The 27,153-nt window shown below is 37.6% G+C and overlaps 1 protein-coding gene and 1 long non-coding RNA gene across 4 annotated transcripts in view; one reads left to right on the top strand and one right to left on the bottom strand.

The window, feature by feature from the left end:
- Positions 1–27,153, bottom strand: part of ZNF385D (zinc finger protein 385D) — an 894,647-nt gene that overhangs the window by 70,746 nt on the left and 796,748 nt on the right. For all 3 annotated transcript variants that reach the window (XM_053903848.1, XM_019435221.2, XM_019435226.2), the window contains one exon: positions 11,040–11,202. In XM_053903848.1, the coding sequence (XP_053759823.1) occupies positions 11,040–11,202 (163 nt within the window). The remainder of the gene's footprint in view (positions 1–11,039; positions 11,203–27,153) is intronic.
- On the top strand, positions 17,581–26,949 carry LOC109258423 (uncharacterized). The gene is made up of 3 exons (XR_002076312.2): positions 17,581–17,640; positions 23,492–23,724; positions 26,471–26,949. It is a non-coding gene; the product is annotated as an uncharacterized LOC109258423 (long non-coding RNA).

Raw genomic sequence — 27,153 nt, forward strand, 5'->3', positions numbered from 1 at the left:
GAGTGATTGATTTGAGCAATCACGTAAGTGTAAAATGTCAAGACTGCCTCTAAACTGAGTCATAACAAAAGCAAAGCAAAGTAAGGAAAGTGGCACAGATTCTACCCCATGGAGCTAAATATGCTCTCTGTCCTCAAATTTAACCTGATGTCAGAACTTATAGTTCGTACATAGTCAATCTGATTCAATATAGCTTTTTAAAATGTTCTCAACTCTCATTGAAATAGAAAGTGGAGTAGCACAGTAATTTAATGAGGAATCTGACTGCAATTATGATCATTAAAATAGTAACTTAATTTTATGCTGTCTTTGGGAAATGCTGAACCCAAGGGCTGCACATCCAAAGTCTGAGTTACACTGGTTTGTATCTTTGATTCATATTATAAAGTATTTAAATATGATAGATTTCAATTAGTAAAAACTATTGACTGTATGCATTCAAATTGTTGCTAAATAGTTTGGAGTGTGTGAACTTTCACTGTTAAAAGAATTCTTAGGATGATCTTCCTGAAGATAAAATTAATACAGCACTATTTATTGGTACTTTTAATGTAGAACCGGTAGGTGCTTGGACAAAGACACATGGTGTAAAAGTGTATGCTCCATCAAGGAAGTGAAAATTTTATGGGGTTGACAAGTAGGAAGATACACAATTTCAATAAGTGCCAGGACAGAGCTTACATAGAAGCCTGGAAATAGGAATCAGCTGGGCAAAGAGCGTGAATTCATTTGTATGAATCCATGCACATATGCATTGGCACACAACTTGTACATCCTCTGTGCACCAGTATGTGATGTATTAGATAAGGCTGAAATATAAGAAAGGGTTTTTCTAACGTGTTTTGTTTTGTTTTGTTTTGTTTTGTTTTGTTGAGAGGGGGAGAGAGAGAGAGAGAGGAAGAGAGAGCAAGTATGAGGGAGGGGCAGAGAGAGAGGGAGACACAGAATCCGAAGCAGGCTCCAGGGTCTGAGCTCAGCACAGAGCCCAGGTGGGGCTCAAACTCAAGAACCAAGGGATCATGACCTGAGCCGAAGTAGGATGCCCAACTGACTGAGCCACCCAGGTGCCCTTTTTATTTTTTAAAGTTTATTTTTTTATTTTTGAGAGTGAAAGCACGAGTTGGGAGGGGCAGAGAGAAAGAGAAAGAGAATCCCAAGCAGGCTTTTCACTGTCAGCAGGAGCTTGAACCCACAAACGATGAGATCGTGACCTGAGCTGAAGCTGGACGCTTAACCGACTGAGCCACCCAGGCGCCCCTAGAAAAGATTTTTCTAAGAAAAAGAACGTATAGCTCTTTCTTCCCACGCTCAAGTGATTTTGTTGGGTTGGAATTAAGGGCAGATATGGAGGACTGGCAGAATAGTAGTTCTGGAGCTAAATCCCTGTGATTCAAGGGCTAAATCACAAACAACTTTTGCTGCCATGTTTAAGAGTTTGGAATTCGTAGAACATAAATAAAAGTATAATTCTTAATTTAAATATCTATTTCAGTTTGGGTTTTACTAAGAATTCAGTAGAGGGGCGCCTGGGTGGCTCCCTCGGTTGAGCGTCCGACTCTTGGTTTTGGCTCAGGACATGGTGTCACAGTTCGTGAGTTCAAGCCCCATGTCTGGCTCTGTGCTGGCAGCTTGGGATTCTTTCTCTCCTTCTCTCTTTGCCCCTCCTCCACTCACACTCACTCTTTCTCTCCCTCTCAAGATAGATGAATATTAAAAAAAAAAAAAAGAATGCAGTAGAAGCTTTATGTCTCCTGACTGGAAGTAATGTGCTGTCGACATGTTTTGTTCCACATTTCCTATCACTATTAGATAGCAAACTCCTCACTTTTCCAATTTAGAGACAAAGTTCTGTAATGGCCCACATGCTTTTACAGGTGCTTACTTCACATTCTGTCGTATTTGATCGTTGTTCAACAACGATTTTCGTTATAGTTGTTATTCAACTTTAAGAATTATTATCTTGCCGTTGAAATAGTTTATCATCATACAAGCATGTGTCTACTCAATTCCTAAGAATGACATAAAAGTAGAGGGAAAAAATCCCTCCATGAATTAAAACAAAACACATACAAACAAACAGAGACACAGATGTTTCCAGAACTGTGGCATCTGTAGGCAAAGCCACCGGGAGCTTTAATTTAATTTTTAAAATTCACCAGATGTCTGGTATTTCATAGATACTGGGTAGGTGTTTAGCTTATCAATTATTTTAAGATTTGATATTTCTGGTAAAAAAGACACATATACAGACTGTGTACACATACACACAACATGCATGCATACACACACATACACACACAAGTTAGCGAACCAGTTGCTTTAGATTCTAACATAAAATTATATACTAGCTTGTCAAGTTACTATTAATTCCCTTCTTATCTTGCACACCATACACCTGCACCTGAACAAAGCTGGATGACAGGTCCTTTAGAAAGTTTAGGCCTCTAACTGCTTCACTCATTCATTATGTTGAGGAAGACAACATGTTCTTGTCCAGATGAATAATTCATTGTGAAATTCTTCTGTGATTCAAGGAGCAGTTTTATGTAGTATATCTAAGACAAGACCTTTATCAGCCTAATAGGACCAGCAAAATACAATTCATCTTGATTTCCTCATGCACAAGAAGAGCGGGATAGAATATTCTGTGTTATTTCCACGTCATCTCTAATATACAATTTGCCATCACTGGTTCACATACAAAGATCCTGGAACCACAATATTCAAATAAGGGTTAAATTTTTTTTCCCTTCTGAATTTCCTCTCTCTTTTTCAGTCCCTCTAGAGATCTGCTGCCAGCATACTCTGTTGGCACTTATCACCCATCTTGAGAAGGGAATACTTGATAAAGTCTCTTTTTTGGCCTATCTGAAGCATGTCATGAACCAGTGCTAAGAAAAGAAAAAGCAATTTAAGCATAAATGTTCTCACAATGGTGCTTCAACTCCTGCCCCAAGAGGCATACAATGGCATCCTTTATCATAGTAGTGTTTGTCCCAGGGAGGTTTTGTTTGGAAGAATGGGTCAGAAAAGAAAGACCCCAGGAACTAGCACAATTTCCACAAAGCCAAGAGAGGCCATCTGTACAGTACTACATCAGATCTTCAAGTGCTGACAGTGATGTGTCCCTTTTCAAATGACTTTGTTTTACTTCTTAAATTTCAACAGACCTATAGATTCACAAGCCACAAAAATGTTTGTTTCTCTTCTTGAAGTCATGTGCAATGTTGATTATGAAACCTGGTGTAGTGGGGAAATTTCAGGGACAGGCATTAAAGACAGAATCTTGCATATAAATAAGTGTGTGCTTAATATATTTTTATATAATACATACTATACTATATCTTATATACAAATATATAATACAAAATCAAAGATATATAGCTTTCTGATACCAAGCTCAGCTTGTATTTTGTTATCATTTCCAACATTTGGGGCATTTGTTTGAAGACTATGTCAAGAAAAAAAACTTTTACCACCTTCCTTACGAAAACAGAACAAAGCTAATTCCCACTTGTCCTCCATGAAAACCCACGTATCTATTTTCTAAATGACATTGGAATTAGTGTCGCCTTACAAACTATCCATCCACCACCTCTATTTCTAGTTTACCATTCTCATGATTTGGCTTCTACCTAAATAGAAGGGGGAAAAAAAACTGTTTGTGCTTGGCTTTGCCTGGCACCGGGCCTATTGTAAACAGCTGACTCCAGAGGATAATTCTTAGGAATGAACCCGGAAAGGGAAAAACCCAGATTCTGTGACCTTACAACTGACTGACTCTCCCAAAGGGGCTTTGTTTCCCAACGTATTTGCTTTCAATCACTGGCCATCATTTTACATCAAATATCTTTTTTTTTTATCATTAGAAAAGTCTCTATTATTCCAAGTGCCTGACCAAATAATGTGAATTCTAATAAACAGTTAGAGTCAATTATTAACCCACAGCAAATAAATATTCTTTTGCATTCCTAGAGCTTCTCAACAATCGATTCAAGAATATTTTACTCTCAGCACCTTTGAATCAGATGAATACAATCTTCTTGGATTATAATTTTAAATTTAAAATAGAAAAAGATGGGAAAAATGGATACAAAGAAGACTAAATCATAAAGGTGAATAGTGCAAATTTAAATAACATAGTGGCTTTATCTAATGAATATATTTGCAGTTCACTGAGACTTGATAAAGAATCATGTACTAGAACCAGAAAGAAATGTTCTCATACCTTACTGGTTAGATGACTAAGGTAAATCTATATACTCAATATACAAGCTAATTAACTCATGAAAGACAGTCACCAAGGGGGCATTATAAATGTCAAGTTTTCTTTACCTGTGCAACTAGAGAATCTCAAAACAAATAAACAAACTTTAGGAGTTTGACTTGATGACCTTTATGAAAACTCTGAAATTTGATGAGCAATATCTCAGAATTCTTTAGATTAACCAGAACCATTGTTCTTTCATGGAACTATCTATGCATAAACAGCAAAATCTAAAGCTTTGCTATGCTCCCCCATTCTAGATCAAAAACACAAAACTGATTAATTCAAGTTTTAAAACTACTTATTTATTATATTTTATATAAGCAGTACTCTGTAAAAAATAATCAGACTAATCAAGTATACACTGTCAATGAACATGTCATGTAGCAATAAGAAAAGGCAAAGACATAAGAAATAATATTTTAAGAAGAATATGATAGAGCAGTTAGCTATGAATTCTTATGGGATTTGAGATGCAGAGAGAAAAGTGATATACTTTTAAGAGAGAAATGTAGAAGAACAGTAAGAAATGAAGACAGAAAAACAAGGTGTGTTTCTAATGGAGAATATTCCAGGCGAGCAACAGAAGAGAAGTTTGGAGAGGTAGGTTGTGGTCAAACTACAGAGGACCAAGCAGCTCAGCAAGTAGGTACATTGAAAGTTCCTGAATGGGTAGGTCCTATGATCTCCCTGTATAGTATAAATGGACTGGAGAGTGAAGGATATGGCTGTCAAGGGACAAGAATGGAGATAGCTGGACTTGCATGGAGGCTAGGGCAATTGTATGGGCAAGGCAGAGACATACAAAGCCAGGTTAAAGGTAGTAACCAAGAGGGAAAGGATAAAGGATGTTTTCTGGGGATGGGAGGAGAGTGGATTCCAACAACTGAATAGATGTGTGAACTGAGATAAAGGAAAGTGGCATAGACAACTAGGAAGTTTCAACTCTGTGAACTGCAGGACCAAAAATGAAACTAGGAAATACAGGATGGAGAGAAAATTGGAGAAGGTGGTCAAGGTTAGGCCTATTTTTTTTTTTTTTTTTTTTTGGACCTGTGAAACACGGATGCTGACAAGCCACCCAAGTGAGTGACTAACCAGCCATGGAAAGTCAGGTCAAGCTTCAGGCTAGAAATGTGGAATGCTGAGATATGTAGGCACAAGTCATAGTTGAAGCCATGGAGGAATGCTGTGTTACTGCTCACCAATATCTGCTTCCCCTCCCCGGAGGAGATGATTCTTCCTTGCCTATGATAATCAAGCTTGACCACGGGACTTGACAAAGTCAAGTGCGAAGAATATTATATGTCACTTCCATTAAGAAACTTTAAGAGCCTACTGATTCACAATCTTCTTTTTCCCCCTGGTCCAGAATTGGGAATGTCCAGCTAGTGACTGCTTCATTAGCCTAACCTGGAGTTAAATTAACATGGAAAAAACCCACAGCTAATATGTACTATGAGTGAGAAATAATTAGTTGTTGGAAAAGCCACTAGGATTCGGAGGTTGTTTATTATTGCAGTGTAAACTAGCTTAACTTAACTCATAGACCAAGGAGTTGAATAAGATTACCCAAAAAGGAAAACTAAAGAAAGTTCAGAAGCTGACCAAGCCTGGGACTTAACTCTACGATTTTGAATTTGGTATTTGATAGGGGTAAAAATGAGTTACATTTGCTAAGTTACTTTGAGAATATTTAATTTTTGTCATTACCTTTTCTGTATAAAAAAATCATTAAAAAAACTTGCTGGATCAGACAAAATCATCTAGCCATATTTGGAAATGTTTGCTGTTTGAATTATTCTGTAATGATTAGTAACCATTCTTACATACCAACAATTTTGAGTGTTAAATATATTTTTTAAATATTATTTTTATTTGTAAATTTTTCTTTGTGTAAATTCACTAACCTAGCACTCAGATAATGAGAAATAAAATTATGCTTTAATGTTAGGGAGTCTCATCTTGCCTAGAGGTAGGGGGAATAGGCTTTCTGTGAGCAGTTGGTGGTTGATCACTGAATATTATCTTTTGCTCACCATGCCAGCATGCAGACTGGCATAAGCAATGACAAAAAAAATCCCAAAATTATAGTTAGTGAATAAGAGCTTACCCTGTAGGGCATTTAGACATATTTGTTATCCCAAGGCAGCAATTAAAACCCACAATATATGATTTAGGAATTTAACAGAAACTGTCTGTCAAAATTACTTTTATCAAGTAGGTTTTCAATGAAACTTTATTATGACTACTCTATTTCTTACATTTTTGAGAATCCCAGGAAACCCTCCAAATTAATGTTCTAATTGAAGTCCACACCACTTCTCGTCCTTTTCTCTGCTGTTGTCCACCCTTATTTAAGGTTCTTATCTGTCAAACCATTGTATCCTTAGCATGTTTAAAGGCAATTAGTTTTTGTATATGCTTGGATTATTTTCATTAAGAATGATTTGGTAAAATTAGTAAAATGTGATTTAATGCATCTATATCTTTTATGTATGTATAAATCCACAAATCACAAAACAGCTTGCATATTAAGCAGTAGGGTTAAAATTTATTATTGAAAAATATATGATCCTTGATTCTAGAGTCTTATTTCTCTCTCCTTCTGCCCCCAAAGTGTTCAACCATTCTAGGAAACTAGCTCAGAGACCCATATCGTTTTCAAGGTTGTACTTCTTCCTAATCAATATGAAGAAGCAGACAGTAATAAAAAGGACTCACAGTAGTTTTAAGAAAACTCCAATTTGTCAGCATAGGTACCTCTAATTTATTTTGGAATACAAATGGTAAGAAGGAGACATGTCTCTGAAGGCAAGGGAAATAAAAGCAAAAATGAACTATTGGGACATTGAGATAAAAAGCTTCTGCACAATGAAGGAAATAATCAGCAAAACTAAAAGGCAACCAACGAAATGGGAGAAGATATTTACAAATGACATATTGGATAAAGGGTTAGTATCCAAAATCTATAAAGAACTGACCAAATTCAATGCCTGAAAAACAAACAATTCAGTGAAAAAATGGGCAAAAGACACGAATAGACACTTTTCCAAAGAAGACATCCAGATGGGCAACAGACACATGAAAAGAGGCTCAACATTGCTCATCATCAGGGAAATACAAATCAAAACCACACTGAAATACCGCCTCATACCGGTCAGAGTGGCCCGAATTAACAACTCAGGCAACAACAGATGTTGGTGAGGATGTGGAGAAAGGGTTGCACTGTTGGTGGGAATGCAAACCGGTGTGGCCGCTCTGGAAAACAGTGTGGAGTTTCCTCAAAAATTTTAAAATAGAATTACGCTAAGACTCAGCAATAGCACTACTAGAAATTTATCCAAAGGATACAGGAGTGCTGATTTGTAGGGGTACATGTACCACTGTTACAGCAGCGCTATCAACAATAGCCAAATTATGGCAAGAGCCCAAATGTCCATGAACTGATAAATGGATAAAGAAGATGTGGTGTACACACACCCACACCCACACACACATACACACACACTGGAATACTACTCGGCAATGAAAAAGAATGAAATCTGGCCATTAACAACAATGTGCATTGAGGAGGGCACCTGTTGGGATGAGCACTGGGTGTTGAATGGAAACCAATTTGACAATAAATTTCATATTAAAAAAATAAAAATAAAAAACCAACGTGGATGGAACTGGAGGGTATTATGCTAAGTGAAGTAAGTCAGAAAAAGAAGGATATCATACGTTTTCATTCATATGTGGAATCTGAGAAACTTAACAGAAGACCATAGGGGAAGGGAAGGGGAAATAAGTTACAAGCAGAGAGGGAGGCAAACCATAATAGACTCTTAAGTACAACAGAGAACAAACCGAGGGTTGATGAGCGTGGGGGACGGGCATTGAGGAGGGCACTTGCTGGGATAAGCACTGGGTATTGTATGTAAGTTGTGAATCAGGGGAATCTACTCCCAAAGCCAAGATGTTGGCTAACTTGACAATAAATTATTTAAAAAAAAGACCCCATCCTAAAAAACAAAACAAAAACAAAAACAAAAAACAAAAAAATAAATGGGTAAGAAGGGTGATGAAAAGACAGGAGCTTTCTTGGGCTATTTTTCATGGATAGTTTTGTGGAAATGCCAATTTATAGACAGAATTCAGCTTAAAACATCGGGCAAGTGTTAGTCTTTCAACTATATGACCTTTCTTTCTGGGCAAAGGTCCCCCTGTATTAGGAAAGCAATGCACTGCTTTTTAATTTGAGAGAGAGAGAGAGAGCAGGGGAAAGAGGCAGCGGGGGAGAGAGAGAGAGAAACAGAGAGGGAGAATCTTAAACAGGCTCCATACTCAGTGTAGAGCTGGACAAAGGGCTTGATCCCACAAGCCTGGGATCATGACCTGAGCCAAAATCAAGAGTTAGACACTCAACCGACTGAGCCGCTCAGAAGCAATATACTTCTGATGCTCATAGCTTTCTTCCTTTGGCTTTAGGATATCTGTACTAATTTACAGACTTTGCTATCCTTTCTGTCCTTGAAGAATTTTCTCTAGCTTCAGCTTGAAAGGGTACTTCACCATTTCAACACCATTCCAGTCATTAGGTAAATGCTGGCATCTCCACTGAGAATTTGTTTGTTTCATGTGGGTTCTCTCCCACAGCCCAATCCAAAACTTGTTTCCATTTAACCTGTGAAAGGACAGAGTCTTGATGACTCCCATCCTTTCCATTTTAGTTTCTAAGGTCGAGGGATGGAGGTATGTATTCGTAACTCATCTATGTAACAGAGAAAACACACACAGGAGTCTTTCCTAAACCAAGTTAGCAACTTTCCCCTCCATGTACATATATACTTTTAAATGATGAGAATCCTCAGCTTAACAGGATTTTTTGCCTTTTCAAAAGGATTCAAGGTAACCCAAATAGCCTTTATTGATAAAAATATCTAAGAATAGAAAAGTTTGGGGATAAGCACAAACTGTACATCAAATCCCGTGTCTTTATATCATGCTAATTTCTTTGTTCTTACTACCCACTATCTTTCTGCAAAAAAAAAAATTATTTATGGCAAACATGGCTTTAGGGATCCTAATTTGTGCCTGAATATCTGGGAGCAGAAATTACACTCATCTGCTACATTACTGCTCATTCTCCTACAGCCCCCAAAATAAAGCAGTGAAATTTCAGCTAATAGAGAAAAGATTAATGCTTTCTCGATAAGGTTTTACATCTAAATTAATAAGATGGCATAATCCAGCTCTTGCTCTGGATACCAAAGAAATCGAACATGACAAGCACTTCTTTTTCCCTTTAGTATATTGTAACACAAAACTGGATGAATCAGAGAACCAAAGGAGTGAGGGAAAAATGCAGCCACTCAATAGACATTGTACTCAGTAGCTGCACCATGCTAGGGTACAAAGATGAGAGGTGTACTCAGCCTCAGAGAGTACTCAGGGTTCTCAGGCAGTAGGGGACATAATGCATCTACCCATAACACTCGGGTAAAGGACATGAAATATGTCATGGGAACTCGTACTGAACATTATCCCTTATAGATTCACATAGGAGTAAGCATCTCTCCAGATCCTTTGAGGAATATATAGGTGTCTAATGTGCAAGGCATATAACAAAGTTGCTTTATTCTGTTCCATATTTTCACTGTATCATTTTACATTTTCATCCGTTATGGCTGGAAGATTCTCTTCTGTTAAGATACTACTATTGACGATGATACAAATGCTTCCTAACCGTTGTCATTTGTAGGGCTTAGAAAACAACTGACGTGTACCACCCACTGTGATCTAGAAAAGGATTTATTAAACATGCAGCCATGAGTCACACAGGACTTCTTTTTCTGTAAATATTGAGGACCAATAGTCTTATATTTAAAAATGCCAGCCTAGAGAAACCCCACTGGCTTCCCCGGCCATGAATTAACTGCTTATTTGCAGGAGCTGTCCCAAGAGGCCATTCAGAGGCCATTATTTCACTGTGAAGACTCTGTTAAAAAGAATAATCGGGAGGCGCCTGGGTGGCTCAGTCGGTCGAGCGTCTGACTTTGGCTCAGGTCATGATCTCACGGTCCGTGAGTTCGAGCCCCGCGTCGGGCTCTGTGCTGACAGCTCGGAGCCTGGAGCCTGTTTCAGATTCTGTGTCTCCCTCTCTCTCTGACCCTCCCCTATTCATGCTCTGTCTCTCTCTGTCTCAAAAATAAATAAGCATTAAAAAAAAAAGAATAATTGGTATCAATAACACTTACCTGTGTATGCAGAGGGAAGGTTACCCAGCCATAACAAGGCCAGATTCACACAGCCACTACTTAAAACAATGCAATGTTTGGGATTTATGAGAATAAGTCCTGTCAGTAATAATGCCCTTGTCTGAAGGGGCCTTCTCGATTCATCTGGCATATGCTACAGTGTATTCACAGTTAAATCGAATCTGCCATGCAGTTACAGGCTAAGGGGCGGCATACAAGATGTCAATGATACACACTGAAAGGGTTTACTTCTCAAATATGTGGCTTCAAATGCCTTTATGCTCTCGTGTTCCTCCAGAATAGCCACAGGACTGTTTCAAATGCAAAATCTGCAACATAACTAGTGATTATCTTAATCAGTTGCTGAAGGGTATTGGGAAAATGAGGGGGAAACAATTACCATTACACAGAAAGATGGATCAAGCATGAATCGATGCGGCAGGAACATAAGGAAACAGACATGGGTCTAGACAAGGGAAGGAACCCCCAAACAACGATGATGACAACAACAACAAAGATCATCGCTTAACCTGTTTTGTCAGAGCTGGTATTGATGGTATTGGTAGTGATGGAGGTGAAGGTAGTCTTTGCGCTGTCCTTGGCAGTTACAGATTTCTGCTTATTTTTCATGGCTTCCAGTGCTTTGAGCTTCTTGGCATGTTTCGTGCCTTTGTAGTGGGCCGCAGCCTGGCTCTACAAAGGAGAACAAAATGAACCGTGCAATCAGGCTCATTTCTAAACTGGCATTCTCTGTATTACTGCAAATACAGACTCCCTTTCAATAATAGGTACCATTCAAGCTAATTCTGGCAGTGGCCAAACAGTAGGGTTCTATTTAGAATGATGCTAGAAAGCAATGGGATTCAAGTTCTAAAACCTCTGGACAGAAGTAAGAGATATTCCATTGTTTCTCTTGAGAGAAATGTAGCTGAACACTAACACATCAACAACATTTTCTTTGTGGAGTGGGGAAAAAAAATTTGTACCCATATTCCTCTGGCTCTGCCACAGAGGATGCTGGGCTCCCAAAGATTAACAAGGGCCCCAGAAAAGAGTAGCTCTCATCTTCTTGGCTCAGGAAATGTGTTTTCTCTCTCTGCAATGTGTCTTATTAATACAATCCCCAACAGGTGTCTACAAGGAAAAGTTCACACATAACAAGGGAAGTGGGCACCCTGGAGACTGAAATTGAAGTTCGACAGTTCAAAAGCAAATGTACTGCCTAAGTCCAAATGAAGTACACACAAGCTGGGCAATTTTCTGATTCTTTCTTTCTCCTTGCTTCCTACAGAGGTAGTCTGAGAAATTCAAGGGACTGGCATTCCTTAAACACATGGATCTTTCATGTCCTGGTCCATGTTCAGGAGGCTCCAATGTGCTTTGACTACTTAATGGAGCCACAACAATTCTTTTACCTGTGCCTTCTGAGATTTTTTTCTTAAACAGTAATATACATTTTCCAAAGTTTATATTTTCTTAACATGATTTTGTTGTTGTTGTTCCTGGAGAGACACATTAATTGAGATAGAAAGTCATCTTAAAGAATCCTATATTTATTAATGCTTATTGGAAAACAAGGAGTCTTTGCTGCTTGGGGTGGGAGGGGACTGGGGAGAGATATTCTTAGATCAGAAAGTTTCCCAGCTCAAAACCCGTAAAAAGATACCTCACAAAGAAGAAATCTCAGTGGAGGACTATGTCTGTCAGACTACCCATTGCTTCCCGTGACTTATTTAAATCCGTGTTCCACTCCATGTTCTGGCTCCATTTTGCCAGAAAAAATAATAACCACACTGTCCTCTTTGTCACAGCAATTATGGTAAGTAGGGTTGTAGTATAATGTCTTTTTGTAAATAGGCAAAGAAATAATCCACACCTTCATTTGCATCATTCTGACAAATATTCTCAAAGGACTAGGTACCCTTATTGAAAGAACACTGGACAAGGAAATCATATATTAGAAACAGTTTGAACAGAGAGGACACTCATGCATCAGTTACGAGTTTTCCAACAACACATAACATCAAAAGACATAGTGCGAGCCAAAATGTGAAGTTAAGACTTGCTGTAGTTAATTGAAGAACCAATGATAGGTTGGATTGGGCTGATTCTACATAAAGAATGCCACTTTGATGAACAGAGTTGTGTCCTTTTTTTTCCTGCCTAGTTCTCCTTCTTAACAAATCGATTCCTTTGGCCCTATCTTTTGAGGGCAATATGCATTTTTAATAAAATCCACAATATAGATGGTCCTCTTCTCTAGACAGCTGGCTACACACTTTCTCTTAAAGCAAAGTTCCTCTCTTCTCTCTGTCCGCATTTTTATTCCTGACATAGAAGTGAATGTTTTATATGTAATATGTATTAAAAGACAGGGTTTATATTAACAGTGCTATCTCCATTTATACCTCATATATATATATATATATATATATATATATATATATATATATATATTTTTTTTTTTTTTTTTAAGGTTCCTTGCAAATCTGCATTCTCAGTAGTATTTCAAATCAGGCAAGACTCTGTTTTAACACACCATAGGACCAGGTGAATGTCACTATTTTGGATATTAAGAAACTTACTCCAAAGGAACCCCTGCAAGTGAAGAGAGTATTTATACCTCCCCAAAATACTCTCTCCACAGACAGGCACAGCTAAGCCAATGCTTCCATCCAGTGAAATGGCTCAGGGAGTCATAGAGAGAAGGGGGTGACAGAATAAACAAGAGTTGGTGGGCTCCCTCCCAAGTGAGACACCTGATCTATTAAAAACATAATAAAAATGTATACTCACTTGTTAATTGAGTAATAGTCCCAAAGCATCTTGATAATAATTATTTCAATTAAAAATTGTCTGATTAAAAAAAAAAGGTAACTAAGCCTTCCCCAAATTTGAAAATAAAAAAAAAAAGAAGATCCAAAGTGCTATGGAGAGATCAGGACATACAGAATTTAGGGGGAATGGTAATGTATAGAGGGGTTGGTAACACTGGAGGCGTCAATATGATTATGACAGTGCAGGGCATAAGTGGTGGGGAGGAGTTGGGCATACAAGTTGGAAACCAAATGTAGGCAGATAACCCTTTCTGGATATTTTACATTAGACCTTTATTTAATGTTCGTAGGATTTATTGGACTGCTCTTGGTTTACACCGGTATAAATTTTCTAGTCTCTGCATGTTGGCCCCATAAATCTTGATCCATCTTGATAGAGGTGTGTGGTATAAAGGTGTTTTCCTTGTGCAAAGGAAGTATATCCAGCGAGCTCCCTGTATCCCTTTCAGCCACTTCCTGGACTGAATCAATTATTCAGCCCCATCTAATATTTCTGTGACTGCAGACAAAGCTGTAGCCTAAGAGGGAGTCCTGCTGGGAGATTTTTTGAAAGCAGCAGTTGGTCAGAGACGTTTCTTTGGGCCTCAGCTGCTTTTCCTTTGGGCAGAGAGGCACTGGATGTACCATACCACCTCATATTCCCTCGGGGCTGTTTCCTATTATTAGCCTCTGAATCAAGTCATTCCCAGAAACCTGGGGACCATCGGACACAAGCAACCCATTATTTTTCACAGGAATGATTCCAAGGTTAAATAAGTGGACTACTTCATTATGGCACACTTCAGCATTCTGTATTTTGAGACTGAAACAGAATCAGATGATCATAGTACACAAAGAAGGGAGCAGAACAATAGAAACTGGGCTTTGACAACTTCCTTTTAAATAATGAGCGTAATATTAGGGTGTTGTATAATAAACGTCACTCTACCACCCTTGAAATAGCACATGACAGCATGAAATCTAACAAGTGTCATCCCAGAGGCAAATGCTGACATTAAAGATATGCACACACATTCCTGCAGAATAGAATGATGCCACTTTAAATGTCATCACCACATCCTAGTCATCAGTAGCCAGTCATACTTTCTCATCTTCAAATTTTATCTTCAGCATTTCAAAATGGCTTCAAGTTTAAATGTAACTGAAGTCCCAAAGTAGACAAAAATAACTGTTAAATGGCCACAATTGGGAGAGAAGTCTCATTCTTTTGAAATGCACACACACACACACACACACACACACGCACACACACATACACCCACACATTTATTTTACTCAAGTAAGAGACTTCTTGATAAACCCCTATTCTCTTATGAAACTCACAGAATAATATTGTGTGAATATTCATATGCATCTATCATCTTATCTCATTACCATCAATACCTTGTACACTTTTATTCTATGTCTCCTTAATACAAGGTATCTTAATATGATTTTTAAAAACTAAATTTATTATTAGCACAAACATGTAGTTCCCACAACCAATATTAATTTTCATAAACACATATGATTTCAAAAGGAACATGGTAGTCTTTGTTAGTTTTTAATACGTAATTTTGCCACATATGAAACTGTATGAAAATTAAATGAACGTTATCATGTTAAAATGCAACATCAGAAAAGTAAAGTGTAGTTAATTGAGAAGTTGTGATCCATTTTGGGGCAGGGGGTACAGATAATACCTGAGCCAGATAAATTTTCTTTCTTTCTTTTCTTTTCTTTCTTTCTTTCTTTCTTTCTTTCTTTCTTTCTTTCTTTCTTTCCTTCTTTCTTTCCTTCTTTCTTTTTCTTTCTTTCCTTCCTTCCTTCCTCTCTTTCTCTCTTTCCTCTTTTTTAATAATAAGTTACCTCATGTTTTTAATTTTGGCTTAGATTATTATTTTGAAGATAAAAAAATAAAATGACAAAACATGATACAGTATCCTAAATTCTGAAACACTTACTTTAGATTTACATTTTAAGAATTATTTTAAAAAATTACTTCAGGAAAGTTTAATGTTTTGGTTTATCTACGTGCAGTTGTTTCTATGTTGTGTACATTCACTCAAGTTTAATACTAAAACAGTGTGTACAGGCTCAGCCCTATGGGTTAGGGCCAGTGCGCATTTTAAATTGGTCAGCAGTAGATGGGGTGCCTGCGTGGCCCAGTCAATTGAGCATCTGACTTCGGCTCAGGTCATGATCCCACTGTTAGTGAGTTCTAGCCCCATGTCAGGTTCTGTGCTGACAGCTCAGAGCCTGGAGCCTGCTTCAGATTCTGTGTCTCCCCATCTCTGCCTCTCCCCCCGCTCATTCTCTGTCTTTCTCTCTCAAAAAATGAACAAATGTTAAAAGATTTTTAAAAAAATTGGTCAGCGGCTTATTAAACATTTTGAATATCACTTTTGTATATAGCAGCAGCAGATTTCTATTCTATTCTATCGTATTCTGTCTTAATTATTATATCTTAATTCTTTCATTATCAACTCTCAGCTTCATTTAACGTTGATAGAAATAAAGACATAGTGCTCAGAGAGCTATCCCCAGACCAGTAGCCATAGAAGCAGCTGGGTTACTAGAGACTCAGATTCTCAATCTCCATCCCAGACATACTGAGTTAGAAATGATGGGGCTGGGGCTCAACAATCTGAGTTCTAAAACCTCCTCAGAAGCTTACAATGCATATCAAAGTTTCAGAACCACTCATCTTAAATACTAGAGCGTTTTCTTCAAAGATGGGCCCTTGTTTAGTAAATAGCCAAAGTCTAGGTTTTTTTAAGATTAATATTTAATCATTTGAAAATTTAACATTTACTAAATATGAACAACGGGTATCACCCAAGAAAAACCAAGACATAACAAGAAATAAAAAATAACTCCTATACACAGGCACTTGGGGGAACTTCTATCAAAGAGGGATAGATGCAAAAGAGCAAATCAACCTTGGTGACCTCCATACAATTCTAAAGTCTCACAGAAGTGCTTCCCAAGTCCTTGCAATTTTCTCTTTGCAATTTTGACCTCTGTTCTTCTAATTTTTGTTGTAGCCTGGCCCTCTGTCCCCATTAGTTTTACCTTTATGATGAATGCTTTGCTATGATACATTGGGGGGGTGGGGCATCCCCAACTCTATGAAAAAAATAAATAAAATCAAGCACAGCATTTAAAACATTACCATAACAAGTATATGGCCCACTGTTTTATTTGCAACAAACTGACTTAGTGTTAGACATGTCTAGCTTCTTTCATCATGTACTCACGGCTCTTTTACTGAGGGAAACTTCTAGCCAGGAGACACATAAAGACCACTCTGGTAAGCTGGGAGAATGCCTTCTCTGCTACTCCACTTAACAAAACATTTGAAGAAGGAACTGAAAGAGTAGTTCTTTGTTTTACGTTTGCCTTCCTGCAATGGATACAGGAACCTTTCAAATTCTCCTATATAGTGGGAAAAATGATGTGATACAGGTATTTTTCTCCCTTAATTACATGCCCCATAAGGAATATTTAATAACTTAATTTAACTTGTGATTATGTAGCTCACATGTTAAGTGGATGACTACATTACAAATAAAAATGAAAATTCACTTGCACTGAGCCCTAAAGTGAAAAACACGATTCAATTAAGAGTGTTCTCTTTGAGCTCAAGTGATTGATGCCTTACTTTAAATGTATTCCTGTCTTCTGTGCTTTTCAATACAGAAATGAACAGTAAGAGTCACAGGAATAGAAAAAAAGATAGAAAAAAAAAAAGAGATAATGCCACAAGAGTAGAGTGATTTTTATACAGTAGCAGTACGCACTGGAAGAAAGAAATTTAAAAAAAAATAAAGTAAAAGAAGAGAGGCATGTCACAATTTCTCAGCTACATTAGGTAACTCTGATTTTAGAAGCAAAGAAAATACCTTGTCACTAAGTACTTATGTAGTTGTGAAAAAAGTAATCTAGATGGACTCACTTACCTCTTCGAAGTTTCTCAATACATCTACAAACTTCATGATTTTTAAACATTAACTATTTAATGTTTTCAAGTATGTAACGTGAGTGATAAAGTAGAGTACTTATTTAAGTGAGAGGAGCTAATTTGAGAGGTTTTGTCTGGTTCCTGCTGTGAAACCACGGTTTATGTGTATTTGGAATCCAGATAGCTGCCTCACTGACCTCTAGTGGTGGGGTCCTGAAGGGGGGGGGGACAATGGCTAACAGTGGGTTCTAGAAGCTAGTACAAATGATGTAATGAAGTCAAAAGGAACATGTGGCCTTGCCTAAGTTTGGTCAACATTGATGGGAGCTTTCTGTAAGCCAGAAACTTCAAGTGAGTTTTAACTCTAGTGATATAATCACAAAAAAGGTTTTTGTATGAAACTAAGAGAAATCAGAAGAACCATGTTGTCTAACTGCTCAGCCAATGTTCAGTACCTTTTCACAATGCCCATCATTTAATACTTTGCTTGGTGGGTGATTGTCACATGCTAGTTAAAATGTGGGGGGAATTAGAAATATTGAATCTAATTGTAGGGGAGGGTCAAGCTGTTGTGCGTGTTGGTATCAGTAACAGAGAAAAATGTCTTATTTCCTGGCATGACATGTAGGCTTCCCTTAAATAACCTCCAGCTTCCCCCTCCAGGCAACCTGCCTGCCCCCTGGCACAACCCCACAGTCGTGACCCTCACCGTCACGATGTCTGCTCTCTAGGGAGGACAACCACTTTCAGTGTAGGTCAGGGAGGGACAGGCCTCCCTTGTATTCTCTTACAGAAAATACCACCACAAGAAGTAATTTTCAAGCCTTTGCATGACAACTTCCCTCTGTCTAGAGAACGGTTACTTGCTTGGTGGATATCTACTCATCACATGTTACCTCCTCCCTGCAGTCTTGGGTATGGCTGCATTATAACACTTGTCACTGACACAGGAAGGGTTAAATGTCTGTTTCTTCTAGTAGAGAGTGAATTTCTCAACAGAGAGAGAAAGACCTGATGCTACTCATCATTCTGTCCCTAGAACCTAGGATGGATCTCTAAATAGGTGCCGATTAAACGCATGTTGCATTAATTTCACATTTTGATTTTAAAATGGAAATATGCATATGGTGTCTCAATGGATTTTGTATGTGAACAGGGTTCAACTTAATTCTTTGCCATTCTTTGGCACTTTGCCTTATCTGCTGAACACACTTTAGGGGATTTTTATGGCACTTAATGCTGGAAAAGCATCTGGCACAAACACAAACTATTATTTTTTTCTCAGGGAGAAGCTTATCATCAACTGCAAATTGTGCTATTTACAGGCGCTCTCTTTGCATGGAACGAAGCAAAGGAATAATATCGAGATTGTTTCATTTTCTAAAAATTTTGATAAATAACAAGTTTTTTTTTTAAATCTGGGAAATGCAATGAATTATTCCAGTGATGACTCTGCAGTTTAAGATTTATCTGAAAGACTAAATTCCTATAGTAATTTTCAGTACTCGGAGAATGCTATTTTCTGTTAACACTATTTTTAACCTTTCAAAATGAAATATATTATGTTCTAAAACAATATAGAGAAATTAATTATGACATTGTTAACCCATTTTCCTCCCTGAAAACCCACATAATAAAATATACCCTGTATATGCTGAAAAAGAGTACCTTCCATTGGGGAAAAATTATTAAATTCCCTACATTTCCATAAATGAAGGAAGGGCTTCCCTCTATAATTTTATAGCATTTCTTTTTTTTTTTAGTGTTTATTTTGAGAGAGGGAGAGAAAGCACATGCACATGTGCACTTGGGCAAGTGAAGGAGGGGCAGAGAAAGAGAGAGAGAGAGAGAGAGAGAGAGAGAGAGAGGAAGGAAGGGGCAAAGAGACAGGGAGAGAGAATCCCAAGCAGGCTCTTCACTGTGGGGATCAATCTCACAAAATGTGAGATCGTGACCTGAGCCGAGATCAAGAGTTCGATGCTTGACCGACTGAGCCATCCAGGCATCCCATTTTTGTAGCATTTTTAGTCTCTAATTCTTAAATTTGAGAATTGTCCTGATTGCAACTTTAATGGACGTGTCCCAAAGATCACTTCTAAGACATGCAATTAACATGCAATTGCTAATAGGATTTATTGGGTTCACAAAATAATGGTTTATATTTGAGGCAGATGTTTTGTCAGTGTTGGGCACCATAACAGTTTTCTGAAGCACTTTGGGTACACCAGGAAAAGATGAAGAATGATATCACATATAACGTCAAGAACCTAGACCCTTATAGGCATGATCCACCTGTGTTCCAGCTGCTGTCCATTCATTCACAAAGGACTCGCAGAACTGCGGCCAGACGTTCTTGTAGTTGTGAGAATAGAACAAAGACAAGTCAGACAGATAAATTACATTTACACACCTCTATAAAAAATACCAGAGTAAAAACATTTGAAAAAATATGAAAAATACTAGCAAATCCTACTGCAAAGAGGTTAAATTTCATATTATATACAGAACATCTACAAAATCAGGAGGAAAAATGCCAATGATTAGAAAAATCGGCAAAGCCTTCATAAATTCAATGAAGTAAATTATCTCAAAGTACCTAAGGCTTCTTGGTATGGGGGTTCAATAATAAAAATAAATGGCTATTTTTTGGTCAAAATAAAAGAAAGCTAATGTTCATCTGTATAAATCAATTTGGTGCCTAGGTTAGAACTCTGGAAATAAAAAAAAAATTGTGAATAAATTGTTATTTTTGGGAAATTGTGGGTTTAGGAAGGAGAGAAAACAAAATACTTTTAAAGAAGATAAGTTATTCCAACTGGACCCACCTCAAGATACTCCTGTGACCTAAGAGATCTGAGGTGAGACATTTTATGGGCAAAACCCAGCAAAATCACCCAACTGCTCTAATAATGGTCTCTTCTTGGACTTAGGAAAATATTTGGTAGGCAGAAAAAAAGTGTTTGTTGTCATTTTTAGCTTCCTACAACCAAAGTTGCAGAAAGAAATGGCTATGGCCTTGGATTAAGTTTTGGAGGGAGGGTGAGCTGGCAAGAAACAATGGCAATGACTCCAGAAGACTGAGTTGTCTGGGCATGCATAAATGACTGACTTCTTGTTATACCAAAATTTCTTTCTTTTGCATAAAAAAAAATTTATTTTCCATGATTGACCATGGGTACAGGAGTTGTGTTAGGCACTCTAATCCCAAGAGTTTAAGGCTTAGAGAAAACTTCCACAAATGGTGAGGTATTAATAGCACAGTATCCCTTGTGAGCATTCAGTAGCCCTTGGTGGAATTCTGGCCAGAGGGTTTCTTTTTCCTGAGTGATGTCTGGTGGAGGAACTCAGTGTGCTATGAATGCATTAAGGAAACCCTGTTGTTCCTTTACACAGTGGATGTTTGTTTGAAGCATTTACAGAATGCTCATCTGTGCCAGGTAGTGTGTTAAAGGCTTTATATGAACATTCGCACCCATTCCTTACAAAGATCTATGAGGGAATGACACTGACCGTGAGCATTTTATAAATGGAGAGACTAAGACTCTGGAAGCTAGAACCACTCGACCACATAGTAAGGGCAATGCACGGTGTGTACCTGTCTAACTCCAAAGACCACAGACGTAGCTCTTCTTCCCAGTCCAAAAGAGACTGGAACATGGAAAACAACCTGTTATACAACTTCATAGTGGCTCACCTTGCAAAGGACACAAGTAAGACTAAATAGGGCACAGATATTAAGCTCATAAATAAAAAAATCTTGATTTTTGTGGTCATTAATTCATAGAATTTCACTCAGAGTCTGTCTTAGGCCCTTGCTTTAGATACTATTATTAGCAACATTCTGAGGGTCTACCTAGTTTAATTCTTTCCATGCCAGTTCCAATAAAGCGATGCTGATGCTGTAAACACAGTACAGAAAACTATGCGGTATTTGTTTATATCCCAAAATGTGAAGCCTTCAGGCATCAGGAAGTATTATTGGGCACAAGTCAGCTCTTGCACAGAGAACCTTGTAGGCTTGGTTAAGGATTATATTCTTTACTCTCTATTCAAATGGAAGGCTGCTTGATGGCTTTGAGAAACACAGAAACACACAAATTTTGCATTTTTGTGAGATCACTCGGCAAGAGCAAAGAACTCTGGATGGGAGGAGAGCCAGAGTGAGAGAGGAGCAGAGGAGTGGATTCTCATCGCAGTGGCCAAAGGAAGAGATGGCCACGCTAAGAATTAGATGATGAAAGACAAAGAAGAGAGAGAAGAGGGCACACATTTGCTTAATGTGGGAGTTAAAAATGTCAAGAATTAATGATGACCTTTGAGAGGTCAAATATGCCTCGCAGGTTTCTGGTTCTTGCAAACACACGATTGGAGGTTCCATCCCCAGAACTGTCGGTAGTGACAGAGATCTAAATGTCTGGGGAAAGAGCATCAGTTGGGTTGGGATATGTTGCGTTTCAGGAGTCTTTAAAACATCTACGTAAAATATGGGCTCTGCGATTAGCTATGTGGTCTGGAACTGAGAGATGAAGTCTAGGCTGGAGCTAAACTGGGGAGTTATCAGAAACAGATGGTAACTGAAGCCACTGGGAAATGCCATTTGAAAGGCAAATAAAAGATTTTTTCCTGTTTAACCACTGAAACACAATCCTTAATCAGCTGCAACATTTGAATGAGTGAATGAAGACTCTGGTCGTGTATGGGAGAACATATTTCCAAATTCTTCACTGAGCTCAAGTATACTTCAGCACTTAGCTTCAAAGCAAGTCTTTCCTTAAAGTGCTTAAAATCTTCAAGTTTCAGTCACACGGTGAATCACTCCTTTCTTAAACTTCGCACCAACATAAGTGAACTAGGAATAAATGACACACTTCTCTCATATATAGAATGTTGTATCTCAGCATTGGGTCTCTAGAGGCTGGATTCATGAGGATAAAAGTTCTCTCGCTAGAGCAGCAAAATGAGATTTGGTAAAAGTCCAACTACTAAAGGCCACAATGAGGTGGCCTCTAGACATGGCAGTGAGTTGTTCTCTCAGTTAAAATTGTAGCGGATGGAATGAGCCACTTACAGAGATCTTATTAAAGGGTAGGTCAAAAGCAACAAGGCAGGATGAGACTACTAATCAAGGGCTGACTGAATGTAAAAGAGAGCTGTGCTTAATGAATATTATTAACATGTCTGAAGTAAGACCGTCTTAGTTGAATAGGTCTCACCCTGGCATCTGGAAAAAGGGAATTTAAAGATTAACTTCATCTAGGTTTCCTTCTCCCCCCCCCCCGCCCCCCCACCTCCGACAAATGTGGGAGAAAAACAAAACAGAAGCCCTATATCTGTGATGACCAAAGGAGAAAGGGTTTGTTCTGTAAATCAGGTTTTAAAATTGTTTATACGTGTGACATTTACAAGTCAATAATTATAAAATTTAAGTACTTTCCGGCTTCTACATATGAAGGAACAAAACCCCACAACTCAGTAAGATCACTAAATCTAAGATTCTTGTCTACATTTTTTCAATATTCTCAAGTGTTAATTTTTAATTAATTAATCTATTTATTTATTTATTTATTTTTAGAGAGAGAGAGACAGAGCATGAGTGGGGAAGGGCAGAGAGAGAGGAGACAAAATACGAAGCAGGCTCCAGGCTCCGAGCTGTCAGCACAGAGCCCAACGCGGGACTCCGACTCACAAGCCATGAGATCATGACCTGAGCCAAAGTCGACTCATTTTCAATTTTTAAACAGCTCTTTCATTTTAATGCTTTGGGGGGTGTGGGGGGCTGCTTTTGACATGTTTTTTTCAACAGTATTTGTAATTAGCACTAAGAAAAGTCAAAAAAAGTTTTCTCTAAATAAGACTTACTAAAACTTTTTGACTTTGTAAATATTAAGAAATTTCTAACCATTGAATTTTCTATGATACTGTATGAATCTCCACATTGTTTGAATTTACCAGGGTCAAAACAAAACTAATAAACATCTATATTTTCATGACAAGTTGGGATATTTGTATCCAATCTTAAATACCAGAGTTGTCTAAGTGATGCCTGTTAATATCACCGCTTCTAATGCTTAAACCAGCAAGTGATTCCCCCCTTGGGCATACATTAACAATTTACTTTTTGCAGACAAGTGCACAAATATGATTAGCTTTTGCAAATTGCTCTTTATTCTGTTACTAGTAAGTAATTTTTATATTATTACAGTGTAAACAGATGCTATTTTCCACTACATATTCAGCTGTAATGAGCTAATTTAATGTATTAAAACAACAAAAGAACTTCAAGAATGAGTCAGTGATTCAAGTTGCATGGAAACCAAGGGAAAAATCAAGCATGAAGTTTGCAAAACTGTTCCAAAATTCCGTTTTCGATAAGGAATTGTGGAGCCCCTGTTCTTTGAGGCTGCTTAGCCAATGCTGTGTGTGCACCTTTGCATGGTGAGTCCTGCAATCCTTCAAGCGGAAGGGTTCCACATGCTCCTCTGCTCATTGTGCTCCCAAATCCTGAACCGCTATTAGTGTCCCTCCTTTAGGTTGAAGATTACATTTATTTATTTACTTGTTCATTTAAATATTTATGTATTCAACTAGTGTTTATGCTGTGGGGCATTCCAAATAGATAGGCATTACAGGAAGTGGATCAAGAAAAGGAGATAAAGAAGATGTAGTAATGAAAATAGGATAAGCCCCTGAAGAATCTCGTATCACAGAAACCAAGAGAGATAACGACTTCTGGAAGGGAAGTCACTACTGACTGAGGCTGCTATGTCAGATAAAAGGAGTTATGGAAGTGTCCACTGGATTTTATAACATATGTATTGTTGGCAACTGTAATACAGAATAGGATCATTTAATGCTTAATCAATTGATTAAAACGATGGATTTTGGAAAGGTCTGGAATAAATGAAGGATCTGAATGCTTGGTCAAGCAGTTGCCAATTTAGGCGGCCTCCAGATGCAAACTTGGTCATCTGACACTATCATTCTGAACTAAGCACTATTATCTAATTCTACTCACATATGTTTCCATATTATAAGTGGATATCTGGAAACAGACCTGCATTTTGATTCTATCATTCATAAAAGCACAAAGATGAGTAAACATTTTCAATAACATCAATGAGTTATTTTTAAATACTTTTACTTTTTTTTTTTTTTTATCAAAGTCCTCAGAGTAGAAAGTCTTGAAAGTTTAAATAAAGACAAGGGATAATACAAAATAACCTATAAACAAACCATCTAATATTAATCCTTTCAGATGTTCAGAGATTTTTTTTCCTATCAGCAATAGTTTCCTATAGTAGCTGTTGCTCAATATCTATTTGTTGAACTAATTATATGTTATTATATAAAAATTAAGAACACACTCTTTACTGTTACATAAAATACTTTACTGATTAACATATCTTCAACATTTCTGTATTTAATCAAGATTGTTTCTCTCACACCCTCATGATGAGTGCCACTCTTAGAGAGAGGTGATACAGCTTGGTATTGTAAGCAACAAGTTAAAAAGTGAAGGCACAGCTCCCCACTAGTCTCCCAAGTTCATTCATATATCCAACATAAACCATTTCACCTGAAAATTTCCCAGTCCCTAAAACAGAGCAATGGTACAAAAGGTTTATAAGCAGTAAACTGATTTATTTGTTATATTGAAAGTAAATTTTCAGATAAAGACTAAATAAGAGTCTAATCTTAACTTAGACTTTCCTCTATAGATTAGTATTTAAATTGGCTACCCTCTGGTCTTCAATATCCTTCATGTCTGGAATGGCCATGACTTGTTAAGTCACCAAAACCACATGGAACCAGATGACCAGAAATGCTCAGTGCAGAAAACCAGTAAAAGAGAAATACACATCCATGTTCTCAAGTCTCTCTAGTTTAAGGCCTATTTGTTATAGCAGCTTAGTGTAAATATAACTAATCAAATCCTTTCCATAGATTTTCAGGTAAGGAAAAAAGAACATAAAGGTGCCCAGAAAATGATAAAAACAGCAAATACCAAATATTTGCCAACTAATACATCCTACATACTATGAAGGGATTTTATCAAAATTAGGGTTTATTATATTAATTTCACAGATGAGGAGACTGAGATTCATAATGTCTAAGTGACTTGCCCAAGGTCCAGAAGGAGTAAGTCAGAGAGGAAATATCTGAAACCAGGTCTTCTTGTCTCCAAAACTCATGATCCTTCCATTACAACATGAAGAACTTTTCAAATAGTTCTGTCTTTAGCACAAATATTTAGGAAAATGAACTATATATTATATATACTGTATAATACATATATATATAAATTAATCACATACATACACACACACACACACACACACACACATACATAACCAGAAGGGGAGAAAAGATTTTTTTAAAAAGCCCTGATAGGGGCACCTGGATAGCTCAGTCGGTTAAACATCTGACTTCAGCTCAGGCCGTGATCTCACGGTTTGTGAGTTCGAGCCCCACGTCGGGCTCTGTGCTGACAGCTTGGAGCCTGGAGCCTGCTTCTGATTCTGTGTCTCCCTCTCTCTCTGCCTCTCCCCCACTTGTGCTCTGTCTCAATCTCTCTCTCTCTCTCAAAAATAAGTAAAATGTAAAAAAAAGAAAAATTTAAAAAGCCCTAGTACATTTCCTACTTTCTTCTATGATCCTATATCTTTACCACAGAAACAAAACAGAATCATTTTTGTAATATACTAGCTACTTTCTGGGGCACAATGTCAGGAATTCACAGAAGAAATTTATTTCTTCTTCTTCCTTGGCAAACAGCCAGACTATACTTCTCTTACACCTAGGTAGCTATGTGGTTGAGTAATAGACAATGACTCCGAGTGTAAAGGACCTGCAATATGTCTCACCCTGGTTTACTAAAACTTCCCAAGCATAGTTTTCTAGGTTCTTTCTCTTCTGCCCATTGGATCAAACAAGCACAATCACCTTAGAAGCCACACTCTAAAGATGTTAACACCATAAAATGCAAGGGCCTGAATTTCTGAAATCACCACTTGGAAGACATGTGTCAATGGATGAAGTACACGTATTTTGGATATTACGTAGGAAAAATTAAAATATTGACTATTAGAGCTGGTATATATCTTTTGATTGATTTACACAACAATCAGGGTTATATTAAACTAACAAATGCATTTACCTTCTTATTATGCTTTAAATCTAGATAAACAGAGTTCCCAGCCAAGGAAAAGAAGAAACAGTGTGTGAGCAGATAGTCACAATTAAGTCTGCAAATTTATTTTTTAAGCTAGTCTTTGCCTAAATGAAGACCGAAGTACTCCGAAAATCTACAATTACATGATTCTAAAAGAGGCAAGTTTGTGGTGTATCTTTCTTTGGGTATTTCTTTGGATAGCCTAGAGTAACGAAAGACCTAGATGTGGTGCTAAACCATAGATATGGATGGACTCAAATCACGTCTATATATTACCTTCTCAATCCTTACCAAATCAATTTCTGGTATGGACAGCACACCCAGTTTCCCCAGATGCTCTACCTGAAACCAAAGGTGGAACTATGACTGAGGATTTTCTCAGTATTTTCATCAAAGCCGAGTAATATCTTCTCATCATAGCGCAAAGGAATTTCAGTTTCTGATATCCTATTTGACTTTGACAATAAATCAAAAGATCCTGCTCCTTCCTAGAGAGTCCTGCAAGTGATTGATGACACTCCCCCAAATTTTAACGTCATGCACTTCAAAAATAAGTACTACTTTTATTTCAGGAGCCCTTCACATCCACGGCTTTTTATGTGTCTTCCTTTTTCCTGGCTGTCCTTTCTCATCACATACTTAGGAAGCTTAAAAAAAATAAAATAATTTACTCATGCCTTTAAAAAAACATC

The sequence above is a fragment of the Panthera pardus genome, unplaced genomic scaffold (assembly GCF_024362965.1).
Source record: "Panthera pardus isolate Hobbes unplaced genomic scaffold, ASM2436296v1 HiC_scaffold_16, whole genome shotgun sequence".
NCBI classification, from domain to species: domain Eukaryota; kingdom Metazoa; phylum Chordata; class Mammalia; order Carnivora; family Felidae; genus Panthera; species Panthera pardus.